Source organism: Electrona antarctica (assembly GCF_951216825.1).
Source record: "Electrona antarctica genome assembly, chromosome: 13".
In the NCBI taxonomy this organism is placed as follows: Eukaryota; Metazoa; Chordata; class Actinopteri; order Myctophiformes; family Myctophidae; genus Electrona; species Electrona antarctica.
The window spans coordinates 17,419,468-17,432,887 of record NC_136794.1 but is presented as its reverse complement, the minus strand read 5'-3'; the positions used below and the strand labels follow the sequence as shown (position 1 = coordinate 17,432,887).

The following is a 13,420-nucleotide window of genomic DNA, read 5'->3' as shown; positions in this document are numbered from 1 at the left end:
CCATGTACAAAGTGGGATAATTAACGGTGAGCTGGTCAGTGTTGAGAAATAAACCTCTTCAGAGTGATGAAGACCTCTGCTTCGAGTCAGTCTAATCACCGTCAGGGTTTATTTCTAAACAAGGACCAGCTACCGCTCATTATCCCTTGCACATTCACTCACTCTCTACTAATATTGTAAAAACGTTATCTCAAAATATTACTGTAATCATGTGACCAAGCATAATGGAAATGTTTTTACTCTTCAACATCACATGCTGTACCTTCTGGTGTACTATGTGATGGTTGCATCTCCTCATCATCTGCCTTCATCTGTACAGACTGTGCAGAGGTCTGTTCAAACTCCATTGATTCTCCTTCATGCTGGTTTGAATGAACAGGCTCTACTGTGTCATCCTGATCCTTACTGGGCTCTGGAGTGTTTGATTCTTCCTGGGACTGACTTGGTTCAGATTGCTTATGGTTCAGATCAGGGTTGGGGTCACAGCTAGGATCTTCTGATTCACTAACTGGTTGATTTGTCCCTTCAAAAGCTTGTGACTCTGTTTCTGGTTCAGTTGTCTCTGTAGGTTTTACTGTGTCCTGGTCTAGGCCTCCATCATCTTTAGGTTCACTATCGATGTCTTCAGGTTGAGTCACATCAGGAAATAGGGGTTTCTTCACAGTGTGATCTCGTTCGGTAGGAGACTGTGCCTCATCTGTCACATGGTCTGTAATGAAAGAACATTTATTACTAATAGATTCAAACAGTTGCACCTTTCATAGTTTTGAAATATTATCATTATAAAACGTGCATGCTAAACCACCCTAATGGTTCAGCCTGGTTATGATCTGTCCTTTATTACATAGCTTGGTTGAATAATAGTTTCTGACTGGTCAATCACGGCATTCAGCTGTCTGTTATTTCTTAATAGCAGACGCTGCTATGAATTACAGACAGTTGCTAGTATGGCCAGATTGTGCACAACAGAATGATTCAATTAATCCATTTGCAGTGCTTGTTTTTTTCCGTATTAAACATGGAAGCCATGTAAAGAAATACACAATGTAATTTTACAGCTAAACAGTACATTAAAGACTGTTTTTGAAAACATTTGAGGCAAGCAGTAACAGAATATTGATTCATATTTGATCAACACTTCCTGTCAGAGATTTGTAAGACGACCATGTAGCGCTGGAAGCACCTGACATAATCTAATGGACTATTTCCTTTACCATAATTAAATTGTTTTGTCACCACATTTTGTGTCAATTTATTAATTTCTTTATTAAGTAGCCATGTACAAAGTGGGATAATTAACGGTGAGCTGGTCAGTGTTGAGAAATAAACCTCTTCAGAGTGATGAAGACCTCTGCTTCGAGTCAGTCTAATCACCGTCAGGGTTTATTTCTAAACAAGGACCAGCTACCGCTCATCATCCCTTGCACATTCATTCACTCTCTAATAATATTGTAAAAACGTTATCTCAAAATATTACTGTAATCATGTGACCATGCATAATGGAAATGTTTTGACTCTTCTTCAACATCACATGCTGTACCTTCTGGTGTACTATGTGATGGTTGTATCTCCTCATCATCTGCCTTCATCTGTACAGACTGTGCAGAGGTCTGTTCAAACTCCATTGATTCTCCTTCATGCTGGTTTGAATGAACAGGCTCTACTGTGTCATCCTGATCCTTACTGGGCTCTGGAGTGTTTGCTTCTTCCTGCGACTGACTTGGTTCAGATTGCTTATGGTTCAGATCAGGGTTGGGGTCACAGCTAGGATCTTCTGATTCACTAACTGGTTGATTTGTCCCTTCAAAAGCTTGTAACTCTGTTTCTGGTTCAGTTGCCTCTGTAGGTTTTACTGTGTCCTGGTCTGGGCCTCCATCTTCTTTAGGTTCACTATCGATGTCTTCAGGTTGAGTCACATCAGGAAATAGGGGTTTCTTCACAGTGTGATTTTGTTCGGTAGAAGACTGTGCCTCATCTGTCACATGGCCTGTAATGAAAGAACATTTATTACCAATAGATTCAAACAGTTGCACCTTTCATAGTTTTAAAATATTATCATTATAAAACGTGCATGCCAAACCACCCTAATGATTCAGCCTGGTTATGATCTGTCCTTTATTACAGAGCTTGGTTGAATAATAGTTTCTAACTGGTCAATCACGGCATTCAGCTGTCTGTTATTTCTTAATAGCAGATGCTGCTATGAATTACAGACCGTTGCTAGTATGGCCAGAGAGTGCTCACCAGAATGAATCAATTAATTTGCATTTCTTGGTTTTTGCACATATTCAACATGGCAGCCATGTAAACAAACACAATGTAGTTTGACAGCTAAACAGTACACTAAAGAATGTTTTTGAAAACATTTGAGGCAAGCAGTAACAGAATATTGATTCTATTTTGATCAACACTTCCTGTCGGAGATTTGTGAGCCGACCATGTAGTGCTGGAAGCACCTGGCATAATCTAATGGACTATTTCCTTTACCATAAGCAGATCATTTTAAAATAAATTAAATTGTTTTGTTGCCACATGTCAATTCATTAATTTCTTTATTAAGTAGCCATGTTCAAAGTGGGATAGTTAACGGTGAGCCGGACAGTGTTGAGAAATAAACCCCTTCAGAGTGATGAAGACCTCTGCTTCGAGTCAGTCTAATCACCGTCAGGGTTTATTTCTAAACAAGGACCAGCTACTGCTCATCATCCCTTTACATTCACTCACTCTCTACTAATATTGTTAAAACATTATCTCAAAATACTACTGTAATCATGTGACTATGTGTAATGGAAATGTTTTGACTCTTCTTCAACATCACATACTGTACCTTCTGGTGTACTATGTGATGGTTGTATCTCCTCATCATCTGCCTTCATCTCTACAGACTGTGCAGAGGTCTGTTCAAACTCCATTGATTCTCCTTCATGCTGGCTTGCATGAACAGGCTCTACTGTGTCATCCTGATCCTTACTGGGCTCTGGAGTGTTTGCTTTTTCCTGGGACTGACTTGGTTCAGATTGCTTATGGTTCAGATCAGGGTTGGGGTCACAGCTGGGATCTTCTGATTCACTAACTGGTTGATGTGTCCCTTCAAAAGCTTGTGACTCTGTTTCTGGTTCAGTTGTCTCTGTAGGTTTTACTGTGCCCTGGTCTAGGCCTCCATCATCATTAGGTTCACTATCGATGTCTTCAGGTTGAGTCACATCAGGGAATGGAGTTTTCTTTGCAGTGTGAATTTGTTCTGTAGACGTCTGTTCCTCTTTCTCTGAAATAGCCAGCAGAACATTTATTACCAGTACACTCAAACATTCAGAAGGAGCGAGTGCATTCTCCGGCAGCCGGGTCGGAGGGACAGCAGCTGCCGGGGGAGAGCTGTGGGTGGATGATGACAGCTCCGTTCCGCCGCAGTGTCGGTCCGTTCCGCGGCCCCCGCTCCAGAAGGGTAGGGTTAGGGTTTGTGCCGTTTTATGCCGCCTGCCTCCGCGGCTGACGCTGCTGCCGGAAAATGCACTCGCTTCTCCCTCCAAACATTTGTATATTTTATAGTTAAAATAATTGTCATAACACTTGCATGGCAAACCTTTAGGGATTTCGTTGAGCAACACTGGCATCTGTTCATTCCCCAACTTTATGTTTTCTGTAAAGAAGTGTAAAGAAGAAGAAAACAAGATGCTTGTGATTGACACGCAAATGATCCAGCCTTAGCTGTAGTGTAGATATACTGTAGAATATTTTATTGGCATCAATTTAAATTCTAAAACAATGCATCTCAAAAGCAACAACATAGTTATGAGCTGTGCTTCATTCACAGTCACTTATTCTCTACATACAAACAAATATTATCTCAAAAGACTACTGTAATATGTGACTACAAGTAATGTGGAAATATTTGCACTCTTCTGTAATATCACATACCTTCTGGTGTACTATGTGATGGTTGCATCTCCTCATCATCTGCCTTCATCTGTACAATCTGTGCAGGAGTCTGTTCGATTGAGTCACTTTCATGCTGGCTTGCATGAACAGGCTCTACTGTGTCATCCTGATCCTTACTGGGCTCTGGAGTGTTTGATTCTTCCTGGGACTGACTTGGTTCAGATTGCTTATGGTTCAGATCAGGGTTGGGGTCACAGCTAGGATCTTCTGATTCACTAACTGGTTGATTTGTCAATTCCTCTGCTTTTGGTTCAGTTGTCTCTGTAGGCTTTACTGTGACCTGGTCTAAGCCTGCATCATCTTTAGGTTCACTAAGTATGACTTCAGGTCGAGTCACATATTGTTTAGTAGGAGACTGTGCCTTTTCACTGGACAGCAGAGGTTCTTTCTCCTGGTCTTTGTCTGTCTTCTCCTCTGGCCCTGATTAACAGAATGAACAGTAATGATGTCAATAAATGCAAAGTCAAAGAATTAGGATATTGTGACAAAGTACATTTTCCATAATATAATAAGAATAAATATTTCATATATTTTAGATTCATTACACATCAACTGAAATATGTTGATGTATTTTATTGTTTCAATATTAATATACAGCTCAGGATAATCCAAAATTCCTATTTGAATATTTCATCCGACCAATAAAAAAACATCTGTACAGCAGTCAGATCAGCAGTCTTTCCCATGAATCTGGTTTTGTGTACTGAACCAGGCTGGGAGTTTTTAAAGGCTCCGGAATCCTTTGCAGGTGTTTTGCAGGTGTAGAGTTAATTAGTTGGTTCAGATGATTAGTTAAATAGCTCATTAGACTACCTTTTCATGATATTCTATTTTTTTAGATAGGAATTTGGGGTTTTCATGAGCTGTATGCCACAATCATCAATATTAAAACAATAAAACGCTTGAAATATTTCAGTTGATGTGTAATGAATCTAAAATATATGAAAGTTTTTTTATTTATTAATACCTTACAGAAAAGAATGAATTTTAATCACAATATTATTATTTTTTTAGAATGCCCTGTATGTCTGGTTACTTTGCGGCCTGCCTATGAGTGGGTCTGTATTATGTGATTTCTGTTCAGGTTCTTACCACTTGGGGCCAGTCGGGCCAATGGCTGATTGCTTGGAAGGGTTGCATCACGGCTATGTCGGCTAAGGTGATGCCTTTTCTCCTGTTTAGTTGGCTTCTTCCCTGAAATGAGAATCAAGAGAAAGATGTATAATAAAATTAATTCACCAAGCAATCCGTTATTTCACTTGAATCAGTCTTCCAAAACATTTCAACATTTCATAGCTGGAAATTATGAATTAATCACAGTTCATAATGAACAAGCCTTACCCTAAGTGACAGTGGGTTGTATTTTTTGAGCAAAAATGTCCAAAGATGTCCAGTCAAATTATAAAGCTAATACATAATTATGTACTACTGTAAGTATACATTTCCCAAGTAAGCTCGCACACACGGCACGCGCACGCACGCACGCACGCACACACGCACACACCCATTGGAATGTAAATGCATGCCTTTCAGCCTTTGTATCCTACTCGTCTGGCAGGTATATCTCTTTGAAAACCTTTAGTGCTACGAGTGTGCGCGGGGAGACGACAATTAACACATCTTGTCTGCCCAAAACGTCATTCCTGGATACGCCACTGACACTCACTTGCCATTTCTTCCATTTCTGCACACAACCAGGACACTGGCTTAGAGTTTAGGTTAAACTCATTCTTGTTTTAACCACATGGACCCTAGCATCCGTCCTGGACATGTTTGTAGGCAAACATTCAGCGATCTACAAGTGCATTGAGAGCTTTTAGATCGGCTGTTTTCAGTGAAGAGATTTGGTGCAGTATTATGCGTGTCTTAAGTACCAGGTCTTATTACTTAACTTAAGGCCTGGAGGTGTTGATCACGCCTCCAGGTCTTAAATTAAGTAATAAGACCTGGTACTTAAGACACGCATAATACTGCCCTTGGTGTAGATGGAAAAAGGGAGGGGGCCAAGTATAGACCCCTGGGAGACCCCAGTCAATGAAGTACATAGGGTTTAAGTGGTTCAACTACAGGGCGCAAAATAAACTAGGCTACTTTAGAGACATGAGGCAAAAACAGATTTGTATATATTTTTCAATTGATGCATTCAGAGCTGAACATAATTATTATATGTCCATCAGCGTGTTTGCAGTTTCTACAAGTGGGACCATGATTTGGTGAATTGATTACAATATGTATTAATGTTGCAAACACACCCACTATGGGGGGGGGGGGGGGGGGTGGATGATAGATAATTTCTAATAGCTTTTACGAAATTGGTGCAGTCTGGATAAAATGTCCTTTCTAGGTGTGCAAGAGTTAATCGAACTAATCTATTTACTCAATATTATTTTAAAATATGATAATTGAAAATGTACTATAAAATAATCAATTAATTGATTCCCTATTTTGGCCATGTCAGTATAGGCAAAAAGTTTAATACATTTGCAAAAACAAAAGGTCAAAATAGCAGATGTACAAGTGGTCTCACATTGTAGATCAGCTATTTTCACTATTATCTAATACACCTGAGATGCGCACAAGGCTGTACACCCTTTCATGAATCCAAAATAGTTTTTTTTACTTAGGAACAAACCTACACTAAAATATAGTAGACATTTCAGAAGAGCTTTGTGAGCTTTTTTCCATCAGCTGATACAGGATTAAACTCATTGTTTATTTTATCTGCTCCATGCTGTGTAAAGAATAGACAGCCATAGCTGGCATTTTTATCCTGTGTAACAATACACCTTGCATGCCAAACCCTATTTTGAGGTTTCATTTAGCAATGCTACTCTCTGCAAATCTCCTGACACTCCTTTTAAGATAAGATAAACTTGTGGTGTCACAGCACCAACAACAGTGAGAATGAAATGCAGTACAGCAAACTAAGAACGAAAGGTGACAAATCATTTCAGGCCGTAGCAGCCAAACTATGGAATGCTCTCCCACTAGCGCTGAGATTTTCCTCCTCTGTGGGCATTTTTAAAAATAGCCTCAAAACATTTCTTTTTAAACAAGAATTTGTGGATGGTTCAACCTGAACTTAATATACCTTTGTTTTATGATGTATTTATGATGATCTTATTGTTTCTTGTTTGAGCTGAATTGTACAATCACATGTTTTATCTGCATTGTTTGCTTGTTTACTTTGTTCTGTATTTTTATTGTATGTAAGTCCTCTCTGTGAAAGGTGCTATATAAATAAAATGTACTTACTTACTTACAGCTAAGAGAAAGAATCAAGTACCGATCCAAGTTAAATAACTTCTGGCCTATGTGCAAAGTTTCACGCCAATCGGTCCAATGGCACCGGAAATGAGCTGTTCAGAGTCAGACCCACACATGGCCTTCGGCCATAGAGCATGTCGGAGACAGCAACTTCTTGCTAATCATTGCTAGAGAGTGATAAACTATTTCCAAATGGAGCTATTGAAGTCTATCAACAATGACTACAGTACTGTAGGCTAAATAACCTAGTTAGATTTGTTTCTCCTTCCAGATAATAATCATTATCCAGAACTAGAGTGTGCAGTTTTACTTTTTGAGTGGCGCTCCTATGTCCAGCTTTGAGGGTTTGTGCAAACACAAACATTGAATGCCATTGACAATGAATGGCCAGCTTTGAGTGTTTGTGTAAACACAAACATTGAAGACGAAGGTGAGGACGCAAATTGTGATTGGCCTGAATGAGATGATCATGTATGATGATGTACAGTATGATGATAAGAGCGTCCCTCACTGCACACGGGTGTGATTTTTGAGGGGTGCTAGCCCCTCCTATATTCAGCTATTAGAAAATTTTACGTCATAGTGTCTGAGCAAATCGACTTAGTGTCTATTTTGTCCTACACAAACATTAAATTCCCATTGACAATGAATGGAGAATTTTACGTCATAGTGTCTGAGCAAATAGGCATAGTGTCTATTTTACGGCGTGATGATGTACGATGATAAGAGCGCCCCTCACTTCACACGGGTGTGATTTTTTTAATGCATATAATCTGGCATATAATCTGGGTTCAGTCTTTATTGTGATCTATTTAACACATTATTCCCTAGGTCAGCACTTTCAGCTTTCCAATCACTGTCTGTAGTCTGTACAGTAGATAGCAGGTACTACATATCCAAAACACAACTTCAAAAACTGGATTTAAGCACATGCAGTTAGTATTTGTAATAACAAACAAAACAATACCTTCTGACGGCTGGCTCTCCACATCATATGTGTTTGTTTTCTCATTCCCTGTAGCATCCAGGTAGAAGCCATGGGAGTGGGGTAGGGTGGGAGGAGATAATGCAAAATAGTGATCAATCACTTTATTTATAAAGTGTTTATATAACACATTTCATTAGTTGCAACGTCGCAATGCGCTTCGCAATGATTAAAGAAGGAACATTTTAAAGAAAGGATAATAAAATAAAAATAACAATCCAAATTTCTAAGAAATTAAAAGCAATAAATGCAATTCAAAGCAACGCTAAAAAGGTTTGTTTTATTTAACAAACAAATCCTGCTTATGATTTGATGATTATGTGAAACGATGATTATAGAAGCACATCTCAATCTACTTAAGCATGAAATAATTATATATAAAAGATACAGGTGTCCTGTAAATACCCTAGTTCTGTAAAAGAAAAGAAAAGGGGGAAAAGGGAACTATTCTGCCTTAGCAGTCATAACAGTTAAAAGATACACATTGTATATGTTGACAAATAAAATGAAAGCTTTGTAATTATTTTGGCAATAACAATTATTTTAGACAGGCAATAGTTTCAACTGTACCTTGCTTGCGTTTACGGTAGTACAAGATGGCCACAACCACGAGGACAATTATAAGAATGGCTAGTATGCAGATCAATGGGATAATCCATGCCCAAGAGCTTTCACCTGCACATAAACACCACAAATAGCATTGTCACATTAGCAGCAATACATTACAGCTATTCTTTGTCCCTAGAATATTCATATAATAAAAGTCTAAAGAACAGAACTTAAACACTGTTAATCCAATTCTGCATCTACGCACTATTAAATTAGTTGATAGTTTATGGAACACTTCTTTATACAAACAGCAGTTTGTAATCAAGAGCATGTTTCATTTACTGTATATTATCAATTAAATCTGACTGATTTGAATGTAAAAAATAAAATAAAAACTCAGCACAGATAGTCCATTATCACTTTACTGTCAGAGGCGTTCACCTTTGTCCTGATGACAGCATAGTTAGATATTCACTTTTAGCTTATTAATTAACCATCACATTGTCTGAATTGCTGCAAATGTAAAAATGTCTTACCTTGGAAGCAATCCTTTGCCGAGAACGTGGCTGTCTTTTCACTTACAGGGTTCATTACCCCACATGTGTAGACGGTATCATCATCTCCTCCAACAGATATTGGTAACTCTGGGCCAGGGCGTGACTCTCCAGGCAACCTCCAGTCAAGTCTCATTAGAGATGGCGGACCTCGGGGCTCCGCAGAGCACACCAGTGATGCGTGGACATCAGATGTGTCATTCATCACACAGGATATGGAAGGCTCGTCCACCTCATCTACAAATGCCAGACCATTCAGTTCAACAAATGACATACAGTCAAATCCTCTGTGCTAATTTATCTCTGAGAGTATAAATATTGGCCCAAATGGATCGTTACAATATGGTTATGCCTAAGTATCTCAACCTGAGCCCAGGCCAGGTTGAGATACTTAGGCATAACCATATTATGTCAATATCGGTAGAGGGCACAAATCCACGGGTTCATGTACTTTTTATTTGCATTGTAATCCCCATAGGGGGATTTTAGATAGCCTCAAAAAATAAACCGTTTCACTCATATGGATTTGAAGAATCAACTGACTGAGAGAAAACGCTATTGTTACTGCTACTGAATTAGTTACATTTTCGCTAGAAACAGGCTGTATCAAACAGCCTGTATCAGGCCGTCAGGACTTTGGCGCTCTATAGAGCAAATTTGCCAATTCTACAGTAATGATCCACCCGCCATTAAAAAATCAGACCAGTCTGAAGTGAGTGGTGCTGTACTGTACTCGTGCTGTAGTACTTTACTGTACAAGCCCTCCTTCCTGGTCTGTGTGTGTGTGTGTGTGTGTGTGTGTGTGTGTGTTAGGCTGCGCAACAGTGACACTTGGTGGTCAACAAACGCTATTTCCGTACTCGGCCGGACAGACAGACACAGCCAGGGCCCAGGGACACACATAGCTGTCTATAAGAGTGGCTAGCACCACTCAAAAACTAGTTGCCTGCAGGTTAGACACAACGCATTGGTAGGTCCACATAGCAGCAAATATTGTGCGACTGCACTGTACCCTAAGAATTTAATTATAGTACACTGATTTAAGCAACACAGTTGCAGCTTATCAAAGTAATGGGTGTGTTTAGATTTAGGTGTGTCAATGTGCATTGACAATACTGTTGACTAATGTCTAATATGCTTGCACATTGGCACACCTAAATCTAACACACCCGTTATTAATTTGATTAGGCCCACATGTGTTCCTTTCTAGCCTGCAATGTTTTTCTAATCTGCTGTAGTTCTTAACCTGAACTGTGGAAGAAACAAACTACAGAACCAGCCTAGGATTTCATGCCTCTGAGAGTGGCACTGTAGTTACAGTTCTTTTCAGTGTTTCTGGCAGAGGATAGCAGGTGCTTACAATAGATTTGATTGTATTTCAAGGGAACAGACACGCACATGAGAGAGTCCAGCTCACCGTCTTCAGAGTGCAGAGCTACAGACTTGCCATTCATTATACTAATACTAACTATAGTGTAGGCCTACTGAAAACATACTCAATGTGTACAACCCCAATTTATAGGCAACGTCTCGCAAGGACAGGTATACATGGATACAAAAAATGAATGAATTGCGGACATCAGCTTAAGGGCTGCTATGAAGCCTGTTTGGTAAATACGGAAGATAATTTCTCTCATGCTATCTTCTTGTGCTTCATTTCTTTTCTGGTTAGTCTCACTACATAAGTTCCACTTTCCCATGCTGTCAAAACCTTGAATTCACAATTTAGTGGGCGAGGCCCGGGGGGCTAATTTTGTTAGTCCCAAAACATTCAACTTGATCTCTCCTGAATTTAGGCTTGCTGCATTTTGCCAAAGAGCCAACACATTTCTGCAACATGTTAATATTTATTTGTTCCTTATCTGAAATAAAAACTAAAACTTACCAATGACCGCCACATTATGATGTAAAGTATGCAACATTTTGTTGACCGTTACTTTTAATTCATAGTGTCCACTGTCTTCATGCCGGAGGTCTTTCAAAGTCAGCTCTGCTGTGTGCCAATCTAGGATGACCCTGTCGTTGTAGGTGCTATATACCCTTTCCTCACTGCCATCAAACTCCATGACCTTGCTGCCATTGTGTTTCCAAAGAATATCATCAGGTCGTCCCTTGAAGGTGGGCTTCAAGATTATCTTCGACCCCCTGCCTCCATAATCTGGGCCTTTCTCTACCACTGGACAGAAAGAGAGAAAGTTAAATTTGTGTGTGTGTGTGTGTGTGTGTGTGTGCACGCACACGCGTGTGTGTGTGTGTGTGTGTAAGAAAGAAAACTATTCTGATAGTAATCATTGCAGAGTAATTAACAGACAAAAAATCACACCCGTGTGAACTGAGTGGTGTAAGGTCTTATATAGCCTGATCAGCTCTGATCTGACGTAATGTCTGACGTAATGAAATCACACCCGGGTGAACTGGGTGACCGTAGCAACCATGCTCATTTGGTACGAACAGACAGACAGACAGACAGACAGACACGTAAACTAACAAAGCCAGTCGTAGGAGTGGTTTACACCACTCAAAAAAACTATTATAATATATCCTATTGAAATACTATTAAATTAATATTTGCAAGTGGGTTGCCAGTGTTGCCACCTGAAAACATTTCAGCCAATCGGGAGAGAGTATCCATTTATCAGTTTAAATTGTATAGCCATATTAGCCTATTGTTCCAGTAATCCAAACCAGTACCAATAGCCTACCTCCTCATTTCTTTGTCATCACTATCCTATCCTACATGAGTTGAGTTCTCCTGTTTACTAAAGAGTTGGAGAGCTGGCTGTTTTAACATTCATAGCAACCATTACTAGCCTATAGAATATAGAGCTATTTCACACAATTTTAGAGTAGGGATTCACACTTCTTTATGACTGTTGGTAGAGCATTTGCCAACATTTTGGTGGCATAGCAGGAGAACGAATTTAAACCTTTGTTAGTGCCAAATCTGGGTTGAATGTGATCTGTGGAGTTCCCTCTGGTGTGTTGTGAGTGTGGACTTGATTGACGTTTTTGAAGTGTAGTAGATAAAAACTTATGAAGTCAACCGGTAGGACAACCATGTTTTCCCAATGCAATCTGGAGCGGTACTGTACTGCGCATGTGGACGGGGATTGACTGGTGGTCACAGGCTGACTAAAGTAATTTAAGCCTGATTTAAGCGTTTGTTTCACCACACTCTAAATTTTTTACTTTACACTCCTACTTTTATCATCTGTAGCTCTGTAGAAATACCTTTACTTTTTGGACACGATACTGCGAAAAGGGGTTTCGCCACTGCTATTGGAGGGCTCGACTGATCGACCCATTTCGATTTAAGTTATGCAGCAGGGATGATCCTGACGTCTCAAACTGTCAACTGAGCCAACTTTAGCTTTAATTAATAACTCTTTAACATAAATGACCACACCCCGATCCACATCAACGGGGCGGTGGTGGAGCGGGTGTCCAGCTTCAAGTTCCTGGGTGTTCACCTCTCTGAGGACCTCTCATGGGCTCTCAACTGCTCCACCCTGTTCAAGAAGGCGCAGCAGCGTCTATATTTCCTAAGGAGACTGAGGAAGGCTCACCTTGATCACCGGATTTTGGTGAACTTTTACCGCTGCACCATTGAGAGCATTTTGACAAATTGCATCTCAGTGTGGTACAACAGCTGCACAGTGTCTGACCGGAAGGCCCTGCAACGGGTAGTAAAAACTGCCCAGTACATCATTGGCACCCAACTCCCGTCCATTGAGGATCTACAGCGCCAAAGATGTCTGCGTAGGGCGAGAGGCATCCTGAAAGACCCCTCTCACCCAAACCACAGACTCTTTGCCCTTCTTCCATCCGGGAGGCGCTATAGGACTATTGGTTCCCGCACTAGTAGGCTCAGGAACAGCTTCTTTCCTGTTGCTGTCTCCCTGCTGAACTCTGCCCCTCCTCAATGACACTGAACAACGATACCCCCTTCCTCCTACCCATCTGAACTCTCATGCTCACACCATACATACAGTAGTGGGTGGGTGTGTATATATATATGCATACTTAAGTTCTTATTTATACTTCATTGCTTATTTTCTACTTATTTTTCTATTTATTATATACCACTGTACATACTGTACATTCTGTACATTCATCAAAAAGTATATTT

The 13,420-nt window shown here is 40.0% G+C and overlaps 1 protein-coding gene across 1 annotated transcript; it reads right to left on the bottom strand.

Moving 5' to 3' along the window:
* Positions 1-700: 700 nt before the first annotated feature.
* On the bottom strand, positions 701-10,745 carry LOC306934867 (uncharacterized protein; the record flags this gene model as incomplete). The annotated part of the gene is made up of 10 exons (XM_079517676.1): positions 701-709; positions 1,854-1,987; positions 2,828-3,265; positions 3,581-3,637; positions 3,916-4,356; positions 5,029-5,130; positions 8,171-8,218; positions 8,759-8,863; positions 9,274-9,528; positions 10,709-10,745. The coding sequence occupies 10 exons, from the start codon at positions 10,743-10,745 to the stop codon at positions 701-703; spliced, it is 1,626 nt and encodes a 541-aa protein (XP_079373802.1).
* Positions 10,746-13,420: the final 2,675 nt, after the last annotated feature.